The sequence below is a fragment of the Ranitomeya imitator genome, chromosome 1, assembly GCF_032444005.1.
Source record: "Ranitomeya imitator isolate aRanImi1 chromosome 1, aRanImi1.pri, whole genome shotgun sequence".
Taxonomy (NCBI): domain Eukaryota; kingdom Metazoa; phylum Chordata; class Amphibia; order Anura; family Dendrobatidae; genus Ranitomeya; species Ranitomeya imitator.
Genome location: NC_091282.1, coordinates 366045237 through 366067592, shown reverse-complemented (window position 1 = coordinate 366067592; position 22356 = coordinate 366045237). Strand labels below are relative to the sequence as shown.

Genomic DNA, 22356 nt, shown 5'->3' with positions numbered 1-22356 from the left:
TGCTATGAGCGCCGACCACTGGGTAGCGCTCACAGCAATCCAGCAGTGGCAACCATAGAGGTCATGACAATGAACCAGTGACCCACAATCACGTGACAGGGATCACCGGTGGGTGGGTTTCCGGCCCAATGGCCAGAAGCGCAAGTTAAATGCTGCCGTCAGTGGCATTTAATGGGTTAATAGCCGCGGGTGGATCGCGATTCCACCCGCGGCTATTGTGGGTACATGTTAGCTGTTCAAAAATAGAATTATTCTTACCGTTAATTCGGTTTCTAGTAACCCACCACGACAGCACACCTGGAGGATGTTACCCCTTTCCTAATAGGGACAGGAAATTGACAAGAGGTTAAATAACCCCTCCCTCATCCTCCCCTCAGTGTTATTATAAAGGACCACAGGAGAATGAATGCTTCAAATTATATTTATTCTTTTCAGAACGTATATTAAGCAAAGGGAGGGATTACTCCTGCTGTCGTGGTGGGTTACTAGAAACCGAATTAACGGTAAGAATAATTCTATTTTCTCTAGTAACCCCCCACGACAGCACACCTGGAGCAGTACCCAAGAGTAATTTTTAGGGAGGGACTACAGCACTAAGGACTTTTTCTCCGAAGGCTAAGTCTTCTTTTGACATCAGGTCAAGCCTGTAATGTTTGGAGAACGTATGGACCGAGGACCACGTAGCCGCTCTGCATATTTGCTCGATGGAAGCACTGGCTTTCTCGGCCCAGGAGACAGCTGTTGCTCTAGTAGAATGGGCTGTGAGCTTTTCTGGTGGTGGAAGGCCTTGAATTTGATAAGCCTCCAGGATTGCTCTTTTGATCCAATTTGCAATTGTGGATCTGGAAGTCTTCTTCCCTTTATTCTGGCCGAGAAGATGAATAAACAGATTTTGATCCTTTCTAATCTTCTCTGATGCATGAAGATAATAGAGTACCATTCTTCGAACATCCAAAGTATGGAAATGTTCCTCTTCCTCATTCTTTGGTTCTTGATAGAATGATGGAAGAATTATCTCCTGCGATTTGTGGAAATCGGAGACGACCTTTGGGAGAAAGGATGGGTCTAATCGTAGAATAAGCCTGTCCTGAAGAATTCCTTGAGAGTCCTCCTGCTCTTCCTCCTGTGGATTAAGTTTCCTTTTCTTAGCCTCAGGAGGGGCACTAGGAGATGGTGTAGGCTGGGAAAGAGTGGCCAGAGATGTTTTAATCTCCTGCTGGATTAAGGTTTTAATCTCTTCTATCAGGGATGGCTGTTCCTCTCTGATTATTTTGTCTGTGCATTCTTTGCACAATGACTTCTTGTATGAAGAGGACAGCTTCTTCATACAAACTGCGCATTTGCGGGAAGTTTTTGTTTTACTTCCTGATGTGGGTTCCTTGTCCCCCTAAAAAAGAAGGGGAGAAGGAATCATAAGACTACAACCCACATCAGGGAAAGGACACCCTGGGCCAGATTACTTACTGGGGCCGGGATGGTGCTGGGATCTGCAAGAGCAGAGCGCGAGGCAGACGTCTCCATGATTTCACCACACTGTGGTCTTACCTGAGACGTCTTCTTGTCCGGGGCTCTTAAATAGGCGACCGGACACAGCACCTGTCCTCCTGTGAGAGGACCTCCTCCTCCAATGTCCGGATGTGGGGGGAGAAACCGCCGATATCCACGCTAACTGTCATGCGTTCCAGCGTGGAACGCAAAGGGAGCCTCCTGAGTACCGAAGCCGGCCGGCGTCTGACGTCACTTCCTGCCGCCGGCTTCAGACCGGAAGCCCCCATCGCGCGCACAGCGCTGGAGGAGGAGAGGGGCTGGAGAGCTCAGGGAGGCCTCCAGCCGAAGAATGCCGCCCAGACCTTGCCTTATCGGTGCGGACTGGTGGCGGAAGTCCCGAGTCCGGAGAGACGGGAGCAGCGCTCGGGGAAGAGAGGTAAGTCTGCTCCCCAGCTGCCCGGCATGGAATCTCTACTCCCCCCGGTGACCGCTGCCGGCACAGCACACCTGGGATGACCTCTTCATCCCTAGTAGGGACAGGAAAAAACACTGAGGGGAGGATGAGGGAGGGGTTATTTAACCTCTTGTCAATTTCCTGTCCCTATTAGGAAAGGGGTAACATCCTCCAGGTGTGCTGTCGTGGGGGGTTACTAGAGAAACAGCTGATAGGTGCCAGGAAAGATGTGGGCTCAGCGCCGGAGCCCACATCAAAGGGAGGGTGTCCGACATCTGCTTAAATATAAGCCCGATGTCGGAAAGTGGTTAAGGGAAAAAGAAATCCAAACCTACAGGACCCTGTGTGAAAAGGTAATTGCCACCCCCACCTTAAAACATAAATGTAACTGGTTTACAACATTTTTGGGAAGATGGGTTCAAATTCCCTAACCACACTCAGGTCTGATTACTGCCACAATTGATCTAAATCAAGAAATCACTTAAATAGGTTCTGCCTGACAAAGTGAAGTAGACCAAAAGAACCTCAAAAGCTAGACAAAGCCACAATCCAAAGAAATTCTGGAACAAATGAGATAGAGAGTAATAGAGATCTATGAGTCTGGAAAAGGTTATAAAGCCATTTCTAAAACTTTGGGACCACAGTGAGAGCCATTATCCACAAATGGAAAAAAACATTGAACATTGGTGAAACTTCCCAGGAGTGGCCAGCCAACCAAAATTACCCCAAGAGTACAGAAAAGACTCAACCAAGAGGTCAGAAAAGACCCCTCAACAACATCCAAAGAACTGCAGGCCTCAATTAATGTCAGTATTCATGACACCACCATAAGAAAGACTTGCCAAAAATGGCCTGCTTCACAGAGGTCCAAGACTAAAATCACTGCTGAGGAGTAAGAACAAAAGCTCATCTCAGTTTTGCCAGAAAACTTTGATGATCCCCAAGACTTTAGGAGAATACTCTGACTGACCAGACAAAAGTTGAACTTTTTGGACGGTGTATGTCCCATTAATACTGGCATAGAAGTAATACAGCATTTCAAAAAAGGAACAGTATAAGCCGAGACCCCCTAATTTTGCCACAAAAAATTGGGAAAACTTATTGACTCGAGTATAAGCCTAGGGTGGGAAATGCAGCAGCTACTGGTAAATTTCAAAAATAAATATAGATAGTAATAAAAGTAAAATTGATTGAGACATCAGTAGGTTAAATGTTTTTGAATATCCATATTGAATCAGGAGCCCCATATAATGCTCCATAGAGTTCATGATGGGCCCCATAAGATGCTCCATACAAAATATGCCCCAAATAATGCACCAATAAGCTCATGATGGGCCCCATAAGATGCTCCATATTAAAATATGCCCCATATAATGCTGCACAAAGGTTAATGATGGCCCCATAAGATGCTCCATAGAATAATATGCCCCATATGCTGCTCCATAAAGGTTGATGGCCCCATAAAATGCCCCATATGCTGCTGCTGTGATTAAAAAAAAATAAAAATAATAAGCAGGCGGGGACACCGGCACACTATGGGGGCCAGGTGCCGGAGTCGCCGCTGGCTCATGCCCCCGGCACCTGCGATATTCACCTGTCCCCGTTCCACCACCGTGCGCCGCTGTCTTCCAGGCTCTTTGCAGTGACTGTTCAGGCAGAGATAGAGCACTAACCACGACATTGCGCCCTCTGACCTGAACATCACAGCCAGAATTCCCAGAAGAGACAGCGCGGAAGTGGAACGGGGACAGGTGAATATCGCATGGCTCACCCTCCCCCGTCATACTCAACCCCTCCTGGCGCGGTCTCTGCAAGTCCCCGCTTCTCCCATGGTCTCTGGCGCGCATCGGCAGCTTGTTCCTGTGTTCAGTGGTCACATGGCCCCGCTCATTAAAGTAATGAATATGCGCTTCACGCCTATGGAAGTGGAGGCGCATCCATATTCATTATTTTAATGAACGGTACCACGTGACTGCTGAACACAAGAAGAGCTGCAGGCGCCAGAGACCATCTGAGAAGCAGGGACGTGTAGAGACGCATCAGGTGGGGTTGAGCTTGATGTGACAGCTGCCACTCCTGACGCTCCCCCACCAACCCCCAGGGAAAATTACTCGAGTATAATCCGAGAGGGGCACTTTCAGCCTAAAAAAAATGGCCTGAAAATCTCGGCTTGTACGGTAATATCTCTGGGGGCATTGTATTTTTTTAACTCAAAATGATATTTTATGGCCATCCCTTATTCCCCATTCACGTGGTAATGATCATCTTTGTTTATTTTGTTTGCTTTATTGTGATGGAAGCTAGTTATAAAATAGCATAGCTTCTTAGGTTATATGACATGCAGGTCAAAATCTTTTTATCCTTTTATGTCGCTCATATTCTATATTAATGGTCAATAGGATATATGGAAGATATTTATTACTTTAGACATGATGATGGTGAGACCTTTGCTACATATATACATATTCTTTTAAATTTATTGAAAAACGTGGTGTCATACTGATAGCATGTATTCGGGTCAATGAGGGTAAGCAGACTGAGTAGGGGTGCCATATCACGCTTTAGGGTGCCACCCTCAGCTGCAAGGCATGGCAGTACCTACCTACCCTATCAAGAAGCTGACCCCGTTGAAGAGCAGCTACGCAGACTGGCCGCTGTTCTCCGCTCCTCCCCCGCACACTCCCTGCCCTCCGCTTTGCCAATCTTTGTTCCAATGAACTGGAAATAAAGGATTTATGAATGGCATACCCGGTAAGTGCCGCTTTTCACTTTTATCTGGATGCATGATCAACATAAGCAGCGTCTTGGCTGTTTTCTTAGCACATATTAGGGGGTCTTGCTTTGTAACAAAAGTTTAGTTTTTTCTTTATTCTAAACATCTATTTTATCTATCTGGAAGATGACCACACAACGTGCACTTACCCCAAGGTCCTGCTGCTCTGACAACTGCCAAAGGGTTGGATCGCCCAAGCACCGCTGCCAAAGCCTTCACCCAGGCTGGGGGTGAACGAATCTCATTGGGGTCTGTAGGTACATCAGGGAAGCCCCAGGGATCAACAAGAATCAGATGCTTCACTCTGAAGATTAAAACAGATTGTATTAGTATAAAAATTATTAGACTAAAAAACATTAGTAAAAGATGATCACAGCCATGGATAAATATTACTGTAATGAACAGTAAAAAACAAAATCCCTGCAATAGACAAAAATTAAATATCAATTAAGCAACATATACATCTTACAGAAGAAGACTTAGGGTATGTTCACACGTTCAGGATTTCCATCCTTTTTTTTTCAGGACTGTTTTTTTAAAAAACTGCAGCTCTTGGCAGAAAACGCAGGTCCTTTTTTTGGTCCTTTTTTGATGCGTTTTTTGATGCGTTTTTTGATCCTTTTTTTTTATGCAGTTTTCTAACCCTAACCCTACCCCTAACCTTAGTGAAAAAAAAAAAAAAAAAAAATTCTTAATTTTTTTATTGTCCCTACCAATGGGGGTGACAAAGTGGGGGGGGTGTCATTTACTATTTTTTTATTTTGATCACTGAGATAGGTTATATCTCAGTGATCAAAATGCACTTTGGAGCGAATCTGTCGGCCGGCAGATTCGGCGGGCGCACTGCGCATGCGCCCGCCATTTTGCAAGATGGCGGCGCCCAGGGAGAAGACGGCCGGACGGACACCGGGACGCCGGGTAAGTATAAGGGGGGGAGATTAGGGCACGGGGGGGCATCGGAGCACTGGGGGGGGGGGCATCGGAGCACGGGGGGAGGGGCATCGGAGCACGGGGGGCGGGATCGGAGCACGGGGGGGCAGCCACACTCCGCCCACGCACTTCCGCCCGCTCCCCCGCACTTCCTGCTGCAGCGGTTCTGCACATCAAATCGCAGTAAAACCCGCAGATATATTTTTGATCTGCGGGTTTTACTGCGGTTTTGATCTCACAATGGAGGTCTATGGGTGCAGAACCGCTGCGGTTCAGGAAAAAGAAGTGACATGCTCCTTCTTTTTTGCCGCAGCTATTCTGCGTGGCTTTTTAAACGAAATTCCGGATCATGTGCACAGCAGTGACTGTTTTCCATAGGGTTACATTGTTATGTACCCTGCATGGAAAACAGCTGCGGAACCGCAGCGGCAAAACCGCTGCGGTTCCGCAGTAAAAAACGCACTGTGTGAACATGGCCTTAAAGGGGTTTCTCAGCACTGTAATACAGATTACCTATCCTTAGGATAGGCTTTAGTACCATATCCTTGGAAAGGACCAGACCACCTTGCCAACCAGCTGTTCTTCACGATATCGCCTGGATGTGATCAGTAGTTACATAGAAAAGTTCAGCACAGCTAAAAGGAGGAGGTGCACGGTCATAGGTTCCCAAGCCTCTATGTAAAACGCAAGTGACTAGCACACTCCAAAAGTGTTGTGATGCAAAGTGGGGGTTTTATTTACATACAGTATTCACAAACGTTTCGGTCGTTACTGCACCTTCATCAGTGTGCTAATATACTAGTATGCTTAAGAAGCCCCGAGTAGCAAGGTTAGATTGCAATAATAAAAAGCCTGAAGACATATAGGTCGCGGGGGTAGGCACAAGCCGCAGAGATACAATGGTGTGTCACAAGTGACACTAACTGCTGGATGGAGCAGGAGCCACGCGGAATGTACTGCCAGTATGGGCTGCAAAATAGTGCGCATGAGGTAGAAACAAGCTACTGAGATAGTGACAGTCCCTGACACATTACCCTATCTGCTGAATGATGCAGGAGGCACGCGGTATGTACCGCCAGTATGGGCTGCAAAATAGCGCTCATGGGGTAGGCACAAACGATGGAGATAAGATTGTGACACACTAACTGACACTATCTGCTGAATGAAGCAGGGGCCACACGGTATACACCGCCAGTCTGGGCTGCAGGAATAGTGCGCACTATCCGCCTCATCAGCAACAGGAAGCACTTGCGATGGACACCGCGTGCTTCCTGTTGCTGATGAGGCGGATAGTGCGCACTATTCTTGCAGCCCAGACTGGAGGTATATACCGTGTGGCCCCTGCTTCATTCAGCAATTTGTGCCTACCCCTTGAGCACTATTTTGCAGCCCATACTGGCGGTACATACCACGTCCCTCCTGCTTCATTCCGCAGATAGTGTCAGTCCGTGACACACTACCCTATCTCAGTAGCTTGTTTCTACCTCATGCGCACTATTTTGCAGCCCATACTGGCAGTACATACCGCGTGGCTCCTGCTCCATCCAGCAGTTAGTGTCACTTGTGACACACCATTGTATCTCTGCAGCTTGTGCCTACCCCCGCGACCTATATGTCTTCAGGCTTTTTATTATTGCAATCTAACCTTGCTACTCGGGGCTTCTTAAGCATACTAGTATATTAGCACACTGATGAAGGTGCAGTAACGACCGAAACGTTTGTGAATACTGTATGTAAATAAAAGCCCCACTTTACATCACAACACTTTTGGAGTGTGCTAGTCACTTGGATGTGATCAGTGGCAGAGCTGCATGGCAAAGCTCCATTAACTGTACAGTGGCCAAGGACAGGTTCTGTGTATCTTCTCAAATTAAAAAATTAATAAGGGTGGATCTGCAGTACCCCACTATGCAGTTATCGGAGATGTGCCGAGCATCTCTGCAACTGATCACAACCAGCCAGGACTGCGAGCAGCTGATCAGTGAGGATCCGGGCGTTGCATCCCCAACGATTAGGTATTAAGGACCTAACCTAGAGGATAGGCAATCAATACTAAAGTATAGGACAACCCTATTAATTTAGCACCTTTTGTAAGTACACAGATCTATCTGGTCCTGGTAGTTCTATAACCAATGTAACAGCTTTTCAACCCCTTTTCTGTCATAGCCAGTGAATAGATAAGCCAAAAGAGGGTCTGCCGAACATGAGACAAGAGGGGTGCTCTGTAAATTAATAGCATCTTTGATAACGTAATCATATTCTTAACTACTTAGTGACTGGGCCAAATTTTTTAAATCTGACCTGTGTCACTTTATGTGGTCATAACTCTGGAACGCTTCAACAAATCCCAGTGATTTTGAGACTGTTTTTTCGTGCCACATTATAATTTGTGATATTACATTTTGGCTGATATTTTTTTTTATAAACAAACACAAAACATATAAAAAAATGTGATAAAAATCTTAACAAATGTGCAATTTTTAAACTTTGAATGGTTATCCCTTTAATCCAGATAGTCATACCACAGAGCAACAGTAATAAATAACATTCCCCTCATGCCTGCTTTACATCATTACCATTTGTAAAATGCTATTTTATTTTGTTAGCATTTTAGGAAGTTTACAAATATAGTATTTTTTTCATTTTTTCAAGGAAATGTACAAAATTTATATTTTTAGGGACCAATCCAGGTTTGAAGTGACTCTAGGGGTCCCATATATTGGAAACCTCCCAAAGTGATACTTTTAAAAACCGCACCCCCTGACATATTGAAAACTGCAGTCAGGTAGTTTATTAACCCTTCATGTGATCTTCAGGAATTAATGCAAAGTGACATGACAGGAATGACAATGTGTATTTTTACCACCTAAATGCCGCTAACTTCTAAACATGCTGCTATAGGGACCGCTCATGTCAGACTAATTTGATCAGTTTCTATGAAGAGGTAAGTTCCGGATTGGACCAAGGGAACCCAGTGGATGTAGTGTATATGGACTTTTCAAAAGCTTTTTATACAGTGCCACACAAAAGGTTGATACATAAAATGAGAATAATGGGGATAGGGGAAAATATGTGTAAGTGGGTTGAGAGCTGGCTCAGGGATAGGAAACAAAGGGTGGTTATTAATGGAGCACACTCGGACTGGGTCGCGGTTAGCAGTGGGGTACCACAGGGGTCAGTATTGGGCCCTCTTCTTTTTAACATATTTATTAATGACCTTGTAGGGGGCATTCAGAGTAGAATTTCAATATTTGCAGAGGACACTAAACTCTGCAGGGTAATCAATACAGAGGAGGACAATTTTATATTACAGGATGATTTATGTAAACTAGAAGCTTGGGCTGATAAATGGCAAATGAGCTTTAATGGGGATAAATGTAAGGTCATGCACTTGGGTAGAAGTAATAAGATGTATAACTATGCGCTTAATTCTAAAACTCTGGGCAAAACCGTCAATGAAAAAGACCTGGGTGTATGGGTGGATGACAAACTCATATTCAGGGGCCAGTGTCAGGCAGCTGCTACAAAGGCAAATAAAATAATGGGAAGCATTAAAAGAGGCATAAATGCTCATGAGGAGAACATAATTTTACCTCTATACAAGTCACTAGTTCGACCACACTTAGAATACTGTGCACAGTTCTGGTCTCCGGTGTATAAGAAAGACATAGCTGAACTGGAGCGGGTGCAGAGAAGAGCGACCAAGGTTATTAGAGGACTGGGGGGTCTGCAATACCAAGACAGGTTATTACACTTGGGGCTATTTAGTTTGGAAAAACGAAGACTAAGGGGTGATCTTATTTTAATGTATAAATATATGAGGGGACAGTACAAAGACCTTTCTGATGATCTTTTTAATCATAGACCTGAAACAGGGACAAGGGGGCATCCTCTACGTCTGGAGGAAAAAAGGTTTAAGCATAATAACAGACGCGGATTCTTTACTGTAAGAGCAGTGAGACTATGGAACTCTCTGCCGTATGATGTTGTAATGAGTGATTCATTACTTAAATTTAAGAGGGGACTGGATACCTTTCTGGAAAAGTATAATGTTACAGGGTATATACACTAGATTCCTTGATAGGGCGTTGATCCAGGGAACTAGTCTGATTGCCGTATGTGGAGTCGGGAAGGAATTTTTTTCCCCAATGTGGAGCTTACTCTTTGCCACATGGGTTTTTTTTTTGCCTTCCTCTAGATCAGCGGTTCTCAACCTGGGGGTCGCGACCCCGAGGGGGGTCGAACGACCAAAACACAGGGGTCGCCACCAGTGGCGTAGGAAGGGGGGAGAAGAAGAAAAAAAAAAAAAAAAAAAAAAAAGACGCCCCTTTAAATCTTCGGGCGGCGCCGTCCGCCGCCACGACCAGGGCCAGCTCCCCCCACCCCCGGGCCCCGCCCCCGCTCTAATACTCACCTCTATTGGTTCCTGCGGCGCCGGCAGCTGCAGCGTCCTCTGACTCTGCGACGTCTCAGAGCAGAGGGCGCGATGACGTGACTACTGTGCGCGCCGCTCTGCCTCTCTGTCCTGAGCGTCGCAGAGCCGGAGAGACGCTGACTGGCTGCACCAGACCTGCGCTAGGAACGGGAGAGGTGAGGATTTTACTTTTTTTTTTTTTCTCTTTATGTCTGACTGTCTGGGGGCAATGCTGGAGACCATGGGGCAGATTGCTGGACACACTGGGGCAATACAGGAGACTATGGGGCAGATTGCTGGACACACTGGGGCAATACAGGAGACCATGGGGCAGAATGCTGGACACACTGGGGCAATACAGGAGACTACTATGGGGCAGATTGCTGGACACACTGGGGCAATACAGGAGACTACTATGGGGCAGATTGCTGGACACACTGGGGCAATACTGGAGACCATGGGGCAGATTGCTGGACACACTGGGGCAATACAGGAGACCATGGGGCAGAATGCTGGACACACTGGGGCAATGCTGGAGACCATGGGGCAGATTGCTGGACACACTGGGGCAATACAGGAGACTACTATGGGGCAGATTGCTGGACACACTGGGGCAATACAGGAGACTATGGGGCAGATTGCTGGACACACTGGGGCAATACTGGAGACCCTTTGGCAGATTTCTGGACACATTGAGGCAATGCTGGAGACCCTGGGGCAGACTTCTGGACACACTGGGGCAATGCTGGACACTGGGGCAGATTGCTGGACACACTGGGGGTAATATGCTGGACACACTGGGGCAGATTGCTGGACAACATGGGGGTAATATGCTGGACACACTGGGGCAGATTGCTGGACAACATGGGGGTAATATGCTGGACACACTGGGGGCAGGATTTGAGGCATGGGCAGAATGTAGATACGGGGCATGATTGGAGACACGGGGCAGGATTGGATCATGGGGCAGGACGGATACGATGGAGGCTGGTGGGGCAGGATGGGGAGATCTTATGGAGTAGAATGGATACTCATGAGGGCAGGATGGGAGAACATATGGCTGGAGCCAGGAATGAGATAAACGGGGCCAGGGTGGGGAATAGTGTTACCATAGGCATAATAGGGGATAATTAAGGGATATTATTACTGCAGTGATGTATTTATTTTATTTTTTGAGTATACTGTTTTAAATGGGGGGGCGGTCCTGTTACTGTGCAGAGTGACACTATATCGCCTTTTTATCTTCATGTGGTGTAATGTAGAAGTTGTGAAAAATTAAGTAATGTGTTCTGCAAGCGGAGCTCTAGATAACTGTTATTTCCTGCAGAAACGAGTCCTGGCTGGAAGGAATGATGGCGGTCTGTGCTGGATGAAAGATGAAGGACTTCACCTAGAGACGTCACTGGTGAGTCAGTGTTACCTATACACTGACACTATACACTGTATACTATATAGAGGTCCTGTGTATAATGTCACCAGTGATCTCTGTATTACCTCTATACATAATGCATATCAGATATTTACATTCCGAATCATAACTAATAAAATTACAGTTTTAAAGTAGCCACCAAAATTATTTTTTGGGTTGGGGGTCACCGCAACATGAGGAACTGTATTGCGGGGTCACGGCATTAGAAAGGTTGAGAACCACTGCTCTAGATCAACATGTTAGGGCATGTTAGGTTAGGCTATGGGTTGAACTAGATGGACATATAGTCTTCCTTCAACCTTAATAACTATGTAACTATAGCCGGGAGACTCTAAGGTCGCTATTTGGCCGTGAATTGCCATGGCAAACATCAGGACCACACAATCATGATCTCAGGGCGCCGATAGGGTTAAATAGAAAGCCCCCACACTCTGTTAACCATTTATATGATGCAGACAATTTTGACAGCAGCATCTAAGTGGTTAAACAGATATGAAAGGATATACATCCATAAAGATAACAAGTAGAGAAGGTGATGAGAGCAAAAAAGAAAAAAAAAAAATCACAACAGGGGAAAGTAGAGGATAAAGGCATCTAATGGAAGTTCTGCCCCAATCTCCGTTACGGATATCACCGTAGGCGTTCCATTCTTCACTTTCTATGAGGAAACATTCTGGAATATTTTTCTAAAGGCCTTACGGTCTTCATTACCGCATCACAGACCATAAATCACCTGGAAAGTCAGCGGTGTCTACATTTTTCATCCTAAATATCTTTCTGCCATGAGCAAACTTTCGCTAAAAGAATATTCCTGAAACAGGATTAGAGAACATGGATTTCGATATATAAGATGGTGTTCACCAGGCGATTGTTTGCTCAATGGTTGATTAATCATGAAAATACTTTTATCTAACGTGTATGAACACCTTTGGACCCAGCAGCTCGGTCACCAGACCTACAGTATTTCCTGAAGATCCCGGGAACCAGCAGCAGAGCCGTGATCGCCACTATTCTATAGTACCAGAAAAACTCCGAACTTCAGGATAAAGATCCTTCATCTAATCTATAAAATATGCTATGGCCAATTTCTCCTTTGATCATTGGACGCAGAGTATATTTTAGGATACTGAACAATGACAAGTCGTTTTCTCACCTCTGAGGGAATTTCATGGAGTAGGATGTAGCTAAAAATCCCCCTAAACTGTGACCCAGAAGAATCATATCGTTGATCCCCATTTCCTGCCGCCATTGCTCAATGGAGGAAACAAATTGCTCTTCTGCGCCCTCGGGATCGCCAGGAAAGCTTGGTCGGGAGCTGCGTCCGAATCCCAACAGATCGAAAGCATGAAGGGTTCGGCCAGTACTCAGATGGTCTATGTTCTGGATCCAGAGTCCCACTCCTCCACCGAATCCATGAACCATCACTAGGGGAGTCTTGTCTCGGACCTCAGGGCTCACGGTCAGAGTCCATATCTTATTCTGATCCGGTAGAGAGATATAGCGAGCAGAAAATCTGTTCCGGATACCTAAGTGAGAATAAGCATATGAATGGGGAATTAAAAAGAGCAAAGAAATCACACTCCTAAATAGGTTTTCTCCAATGAGAAAACCTGAGTAAGTAAATCAGCCCTACGGCCCATTCATTCTCAAGATCCTAGGGGTCCTGCACAGTCAGGATGCCATGTCATGCAAAATGGAACAAAAGGTTTCACTGGTAAGGGTCATTGTCATCTTTACCCAGGAAATCAACCAACCAAAATAGCATTAAAACAGTTTCTTCCCATGAAGATGGCCAATATGCTAACAAAGATGGAACTGAAACTCAAACAGGAAATCTGGTCTGTATTTGAAAGTGGTCATATTAACAAAGGTGCCCTTTCTTTTGGAAAGGGAATCTGTCCCCGGGATTTTGCCATGTAATCTGAGGGCACCATAATGTAGGTGCAGAGACCCCAATTCCACGGATGTGTCACTTACTGGGCTGTGTGCTGCTGTAAATACAATCAGTGTTTTATCAGCAGGAGATTATCACTCCAGGACAACTGGCCTTGCGCCTCCTAATCCAACCTAGCCAACAGCACTTATTAACAGCTGTCTGTCATCATACAATGTACACAGAAAGCTGTGGCGTGGGCACGTTATACACAGCGCAACAACCGAGCACTGCTAGATCTGCAGCAGAGACAACTACTGTAACTACCACAACTGCTGCACCCAGTATATTAATGAGCGACACATCACTGGAATCAGGGTCTCTGTCCATAACCGCATTCTACTGTCAGATTACATAGCAAAAATCTCTTGACTGATGACTTCTGAAGTGTTAAAGGGAATAAGTTCTACTGATATTTGCTCCTTACACTGAAGAATCCTGGACTCGACAGCCTTTAACTGAGACATGGAGGTGGGGCACCAAGATGGGATCCAGCCAGTCAACCAACTCTGAGACCTGTGGCAAAAAAAAAAAAAAAGAAAGAAAAAATTGAATAAGACATAAGTAGAAGTTCTCAAAAAATTGGTTTAGCTGATACAGATCAATCAATGCATTTCCTTTACATCATACTACTGTTGTACACATTGCTGATGGCAAATTCTAGTGTACAGTCTGAAAATGGCAGATACAAACAATTCTCGTACCTGTCGGGTCTATATTATTGTCCACAGTGCTTTGTATTAAGCCGCTTATATTGCGGGTACTTCAGCCCTTCTTCTGGATCTGCTTCCAAGCAGATTTAAGACCAGTTGAATTTGAATGTGGTCATAAATCTGTGTAAGGCCGGGATCACACATGCGGGTAATACGCCCGAGTCTCGCATGGTAATACCCGGCATTGCCGCTGTCACTCAGGAGCGGCTAGTGCAGCCGCATAGCAATACATGCAGTTCACGCTCCGCTCCAGAGAGAAGGCGGCAATGCCGGGTATTACCATGCGAGACTCGGGCGTATTACCCGCATGTGTGATCCCGGCCTAAAAGGTCATTCAGGAGAGGAGAGACACCAGTCAGTCTTGTTCTGATGGTAACTCATTCTGCAGTCTGATATGTACTAAATACCCAGAGGCTGCAAGCAAACCGCTACAAGATTATTAATGAAGCCCTAGACTAGAAATCATTTTTGCAACAAAAAAAAATGTATTTGAGTCAAAATAATTGCTCCCTATAAGGCCTTCATGTCCTTTAAGCGATATCACTAGCTACAACGGCTGTACTCTATTAGAAATAATGCTTCCAGAAACAGAATGACTTGCGTCTCGCTCCGCCACCTGCACGCGCCCCGCTCCGCCACCTGGACGCGCCCCCGCTCCGCCACCTGGACGCGCCCCGCTCCGCCACCTGGACGCGCCCCGCTCCGCCACCTGGACGCGCCCCGCTCCGCCACCTGGACGCGCCCCGCTCCGCCACCTGGACGCGCCCCGCTCCGCCACCTGGACGCGCCCCGCTCCGCCACCTGGACGCGCCCCGCTCCGCCACCTGGACGCGCCCCGCTCCGCCACCTGGACGCGCCCCGCTCCGCCACCTGGACGCGCCCCGCTCCGCCACCTGGACGCGCCCCGCTCCGCCACCTGGACGCGCCCCGCTCCGCCACCTGGACGCGCCCCGCTCCGCCACCTGGACGCGCCCCGCTCCGCCACCTGGACGCGCCCCGCTCCGCCACCTGGACGCGCCCCGCTCCGCCACCTGGACGCGCCCCGCTCCGCCACCTGGACGCGCCCCGCTCCGCCACCTGGACGCGCCCCGCTCCGCCACCTGGACGCGCCCCGCTCCGCCACCTGGACGCGCCCCGCTCCGCCACCTGGACGCGCCCCGCTCCGCCACCTGGCCTGGCTGACTTGACCAATGCTCATGGACTACTGCAGTTTCTGGACTATTAGTCTAATGTAGGCGGCCACCTTTACTCGATCACACAAGGTTGTACACAGTGTTTGATCCCAGGACCTAGACCAGCACCGGCACACATCTCAGTTTCTTTGATCCTACCAGTAAGTACCTTGCTTTACCCAGCCCAACTGCACAGAGATATTCAGGAAATGAGAGAATAAGATTGATGCCATGAAACTAGTCAAAGGCACCTGAAAGAAAAGGAGAGGAAAGAGAAAAGTAATGAAACAGTGAAAGTGATCCCCTTTACCAATGCCCCCATGCACGGGCAGTGCCCACGTTATCAGTAGCTATGTGGCCAGAAAAATCTGAAGGGGCCACAGTGCTCAATGGACCGTGTGTCCTCCTTACTGAATGTGGCATAGGGTGAATTCACACTCAGCAGATTTGTGGAGGACATTTCTAATGTATTCATTGTAATAGGAGGAGGGGTTACAAAAACTAATCCAAATGCATTGGATAGAAATTGTACAAGTGTCTGCAACAAACCTGTGGTGTGTGAATTCACCCTTGGGCCAGATTCAGACATAAGTAACATGCATATATGACTCCGCCAAATATGTGCAGGAAGATAGAACCGTGTTCACACCAACAATGAGGCCTTCGCCAGTATTCAATGTCTCCCTCCGGGAGAGGCTGTATCAGAGTAACTATATGTTAGAACGGTGTCCTTTTGGGTTAAATTTGGAATTCTTTGAGTACCGAAGAGTACGGCCAACTACAAAGAAGTAAATAAAAATTAAGTATAAAGTTATACTGTGCGACTCAAGGTTTGCACTGACACTGGGTTATACCGTGCGACTCAAGGTTTGCACTGACACTGGGTTATACAGTGTGACTCAAGGTTTGCACCGACACTGGGTTATACCGTGTGACTCAAGGTTTGCACTGACACTGGGTTATACAGTGTGACTCAAGGTTTGCACCGACACTGGGTTATACCGTGCGACTCAAGGTTTGCACTGACACTGGGTTATACAGTGTGACTCAAGGTTTGCACTGACACTGGGTTATACTGTGTGACAAGGTTTGCACTGACACTGGGTTATACCGTGCGACTCAAGGTTTGCACTGACACTGGGTTATACAGTGTGACTCAAGGTTTGCACCGACACTGGGTTATACCGTGCGACTCAAGGTTTGCACTGACACTGGGTTATACAGTGTGACTCAAGGTTTGCACTGACACTGGGTTATACAGTGTGACTCAAGGTTTGCACCGACACTGGGTTATACCGTGCGACTCAAGGTTTGCACTGAGTGACTCAAGGTTTGCACCGACACTGGGTTATACCGTGTGACTCAAGGTTTGCACTGACACTGGGTTATACTGTGTGACTCAAGGTTTGCACTGACACTGGGTTATACTGTGTGACTCAAGGTTTGCACTGACACTGGGTTATACCGTGCGACTCAAGGTTTGCACTGAGTGACTCAAGGTTTGCACCGACACTGGGTTATACCGTGTGACTCAAGGTTTGCACTGACACTGGGTTATACCGTGTGACTCAAGGTTTGCACTGACACTGGGTTATACTGTGTGACTCAAGGTTTGCACCGACACTGGGTTATACCGTGTGACTCAAGGTTTGCACTGACACTGGGTTATACTGTGTGACTCAAGGTTTGCACCGACACTGGGTTATACTGTGTGACTCAAGGTTTGCACCGACACTGGGTTATACTGTGTGACTCAAGGTTTGCACTGACACTGGGTTATACTGTGTGACTCAAGGTTTGCACTGACACTGGGTTATACTGTGTGACTCAAGGTTTGCACCGACACTGGGTTATACTGTGTGACTCAAGGTTTGCACCGACACTGGGTTATACAGTGTGACTCAAGGTTTGCACTGACACTGGGTTATACTGTGTGACAAGGTTTGCACTGACACTGGGTTATACTGTGTGACAAGGTTTGCACTGACACTGGGTTATACTGTGTGACAAGGTTTGCACTGACACTGGGTTATACCGTGCGACTCAAGGTTTGCACTGACACTGGGTTATACAGTGTGACTCAAGGTTTGCACTGACACTGGGATCTAAGTAAAGACATGGCTGCAATACAGATCGAACTGATCCCCGGCCCTTCGGCAATGACTGCGCCATTCCATTACAGCCGACCCTAGAACTCAATGGGAGCATGTGCTGCCCAAGAAGGCAGACCACTGAGAAAGCAGCGACCAGGAGAAGACCCCGTGTACAGTCCAGCCCCTGGGCACCACAATCTACAGTATTTAGTATGGGGATTACAGAAGAACTACAAAGCGGATTTCTTCACCATTTATGTAACCAGTATTATCGCGCCATTCATCCATGACTTTACAGAATCGTGCCTCTTTACAGGCAAAATACAAGTCTTCATACAGGTGTGACAAATGGCGGCCACTGTATGAAACGTGTGCGGAACAGAACTGATCAGGAGAATCGGGTTTTGCCAGACTCTGACCATTTGCCAGTGGTCCCCATCAACAAAAAAGTAGTAAGAAAAACTATGAAAAAAAAAAGATTTCTAAATATAACAAGAAATATAATCTTTTCCAGGTAAAGGGATGAGACTCCCACCCCAGAGAGTTTCACAGAGAAAAATACCTGACTGCAATGGTGCAGCCAGGCTCTGCTGGTTTGGGCAGGATCCCTTTAACAAAAATCAAAACAAATACAGATAAAAAAAAAAAATCCTGACTACTTGGAACCCGATACCTGACACAAAGGTCTGCAGGGGAATATACAGGAGTTCTCCTTGTGCCGGGCTGTGGTACCGCAGGCGTGTTATCGCAGCACCGTGGTGACTCCGAGCACACCGGGTGCCGGCCCATCCACACCGGGGAACTAGTTATTATAGGCAGGAACTGGATACAGCCAGCGCCTTATTGTAGCAACGCAGGACAACTTCCCGGCCCGTCCTTTCTTAATCACCACCTTTACTATTATTCCATATTGTCCTTTATTACAGTTAAATAGGTAAATGGCTCAGTGATTAGCACGGCTGTTGTGCAGAGCGGGGGTACAAATCCCACCAAGGAGTTTGTAGGTTTCCTCTGGGTTCTAATGGGGACAGGGATTATAATATAATCACAGGATAATACATTACCTGTTCCCTGGATGGATGAGAACCTCTACATATTTGGGAGCCCTCAACAATCATCAGAATGGGGATGTGTGCTTTGGGTGGGACATCGGCACTGCCTGCCACTCCAATCTCCCCACTGAGGACTCGTGGATCACAGCCCCATAGGAGAGTAACGGAGCCGCAGACACGCGTTCGTCACCAAGAATGGAGGGCGGTCAGTGAGGATTTCAATGATTTGTTCTTACCAGAATAATAAAACTGAAAAAAAAAATTACAGACTTCTGGGAATCCCAGGAGGAAAGCCATGCACTACTTAACTGACTGGTGTGTGGCTGTAAGACAACTGGCAGCAGCAGAAGCCCACCGCTGCCCCCTGTGAGCAGTAAGGAAAAGCACGCTAAGCCCCACCCTCTTGTTAAATAAAGGGTCAGCCACAAGAAGGAAATGACCCCCTGTTGTCTGCTGGACTATAGGATCACATAGGATGCTGTGGACGAACAGGATCTCCCACCATCTAATAGGCCCACAAGACGGCAGAGTCCTGGCGCAGGGGGCATAAAGAGGTCACTGCCTTGTACCACGTGACGGCCAGCTCTGTGGGGACAAGAGGATTCGGTCGCTCGGATCAGGAGAGTAGAAACTTCAGTTTCTGTGGGACGCGGCCCTATATATTTTGGGAGCAATCACTCATAGCAGAACAGTTTATAAAGTGAACCTGTTATGTCTCCAAATGTTATTGGCCTGCAGCTATAGGGTTAATAGTGGTATAATGCTGTAAGGCCACTTTACTGACAGTGCGGCTACTGGGAGCCGGCGGCTTTCAGTCAGAGGCAGCTCCAGTCATAGCTTGGCACAGTGAGCAGTGTATCCAAGCACGCCCCACCACTGACTGATAGCTGGGCACACAGTGAGCAGCGTATCTAAGCACACACCGACACTGACCGATAGCTGGGCACACAGTGAGCAGGGTATGTAAGCACACACCGACCGATAGCTGGGCACACAGTGAGCAGTGTATGTATGTAAGCACACACCGACACTGACCGATAGCTGGGCACACAGTGAGCAGTATATGTATGTAAGCACACACCGACACTGACCGATAGCTGGGCACACAGTGAGCAGTGTATGTATGTAAGCACACACCGACACTGACCGATAGCTGGGCACACAGTGAGCAGTGTATGTAAGCACACACCGACACTGACCGATAGCTGGGCACACAGTGAGCAGTGTATGTATGTAAGCACACACCGACACTGACCGATAGCTGGGCACACAGTGAGCAGTGTATGTAAGCACACACCGACACTGACCGATAGCTGGGCACACAGTGAGCAGTGTATGTAAGCACACACCGACACTGACCGATAGCTGGGCACACAGTGAGCAGTGTATGTATGTAAGCACACACCGACACTGACCGATAGCTGGGCACACAGTGAGCAGTGTATGTAAGCACACACCGACACTGACCGATAGCTGGGCACACAGTGAGCAGTGTATGTATGTAAGCACACACCGACACTGACCGATAGCTGGGCACACAGTGAGCAGTGTATGTAAGCACACACACCGACACTGACCGATAGCTGGGCACACAGTGAGCAGTGTATGTAAGCACACACACCGACACTGACCGATAGCTGGGCACACAGTGAGCAGTGTATGTAAGCACACACACCGACACTGACCGATAGCTGGGCACACAGTGAGCAGTGTATGTAAGCACACACCGACACTGACCGAAAGCTGGGCACACAGTGAGCAGTGTATGCAAGCACACACACCGACACTGACCGATAGCTGGGCACACAGTGAGCAGTGTATATAAGCACACACCGACACTGACCGATAGCTGGGCACACAGTGTATATAAGCACACACTGACACTGACCGATAGCTGGGCACACAGTGTATATAAGCACACACCGACACTGACCGATAGCTGGGCACACAGTGTATATAAGCACACACCGACACTGACCGATAGCTGGGCACACAGTGTATATAAGCACACACCGACACTGACCGATAGCTGGTCACACAGTGTATATAAGCACACACCGACACTGACCGATAGCTGGGCACACAGTGTATATAAGCACACACTGACCGATAGCTGGGCACACAGTGTATATAAGCACACACCGACACTGACCGATAGCTGGGCACACAGTGTATATAAGCACACACTGACACTGACCGATAGCTGGGCACACAGTGTATATAAGCACACACCGACACTGACCGATAGCTGGGCACACAGTGAGCAGTGTATATAAGCACACACCGACACTGACCGATAGCTGGGCACACAGTGTATATAAGCACACACCGACACTGACCGATAGCTGGGCACACAGTGTATATAAGCACACACCGACACTGACCGATAGCTGGGCACACAGTGTATATAAGCACACACCGACACTGACCGATAGCTGGGCACACAGTAAGCAGTGTATATAAGCACACACCGACACTGACCGATAGCTGGGCACACAGTGAGCAGTGTATATAAGCACACACCGACACTGACCGATAGCTGGTCACACAGTGTATATAAGCACACACCGACACTGACCGATAGCTGGGCACACAGTGTATATAAGCACACACTGACCGATAGCTGGGCACACAGTGTATATAAGCACACACCGACACTGACCGATAGCTGGGCACACAGTGAGCAGTGTATATAAGCACACACCGACACTGACCGATAGCTGGGCACACAGTGTATATAAGCACACACCGACACTGACCGATAGCTGGGCACACAGTGTATATAAGCACACACCGACACTGACCGATAGCTGGGCACACAGTGTATATAAGCACACACCGACACTGACCGATAGCTGGGCACACAGTAAGCAGTGTATATAAGCACACACCGACACTGACCGATAGCTGGGCACACAGTGAGCAGTGTATATAAGCACACACCGACACTGACCGATAGCTGGGCACACAGTGTATCCAAGCATGACCTGCCACTGACTGACAGCCCACAAGGAGGAATACAATGGTCTCTTAAGTGACTGGACTGCATTGTAACACTCCTAATCTGGACGTTATGTGTTTGGGGACACGACACATTCCCTTTAAGGGCGCATACTCGGCGCGTTACTCCAGGGTTAGGGGCACAATACTTGCCTTGTCCTAGGTGCTGGCCACCCACATTACACCACGGAGTCTCCGCTCTCGGGACATGGGGCCGTTAAAGGGGTGGTGTACCTCTGGTGAAATCTTACTGAAGATGCCCTCAGGGTGTAAGACCAGTTCTGCAGGTGCCACTAATGTAACCCCATCCTGCCTGCCCTGAACAGAAGCAGGATTCCAGCAGGCAGCAATGATGGGGCGACGCCGGAGCCAGCCGGGGAAGGCACAGGCAGTCTCCCCAGTGCTTGCTGGGAGTTGTAGTTTCCTGGCAGTCAGGCATCAGCCACCTGTAGCTGTTTACACACTGGGGCCCGGCCTGTGTACGGTGCGGCCTCCATTACCGTCCATGTGCCGCCCGCCGCGGCCACTCACCGCTCCTCCAGCTGCTCGGCCATCACAGGGTCGTTCTCCTGGAGTCCTGGCATCACACGGCCGTGATAAACGCTGCTCCTCACCGGACTGACCGACCTGACTGCGGAGGGCGGAGCCTGGGGATGGCTATGACAGTAGGGGCGGTGCTGTCAGTCTGGAGGGCGTGTCTAGGAGATGCCACCGCCCACATCAGGGAATCTGCCCGGTGTCTGTAGTGTAATGAGCAGGAGTGGGCGGGGCCAGTGTGGGCGGGGCGGAGAGAGTTACACAAGCTGTCAGGGAGGGGGCGGTGTTGTTTCTGCTCCTTGCGTCATTGCTGGATCCTGCTGTGTCATGGTGAGGCACGGTGGGCTCTGTGATGGGAAGGGGCAGCT

At 48.0% G+C, this 22356-nt stretch overlaps 1 protein-coding gene across 1 annotated transcript in view; it reads right to left on the bottom strand.

The window, feature by feature from the left end:
* Window positions 1–22117, bottom strand: part of ABHD4 (abhydrolase domain containing 4, N-acyl phospholipase B) — a 29460-nt gene extending 7343 nt beyond the window's left edge. The window contains exons 1-4 of the mRNA XM_069761388.1: window positions 21983–22117; window positions 13849–13937; window positions 12642–13014; window positions 4865–5019 (exon numbers count right to left, since the gene is read on the bottom strand). Coding sequence (XP_069617489.1) covers window positions 4865–5019; window positions 12642–13014; window positions 13849–13937; window positions 21983–22035 — 670 coding nt within the window. The 5' untranslated portion in view covers window positions 22036–22117. The remainder of the gene's footprint in view (window positions 1–4864; window positions 5020–12641; window positions 13015–13848; window positions 13938–21982) is intronic.
* Between the last annotated feature and the right edge of the window lie 239 nt (window positions 22118–22356).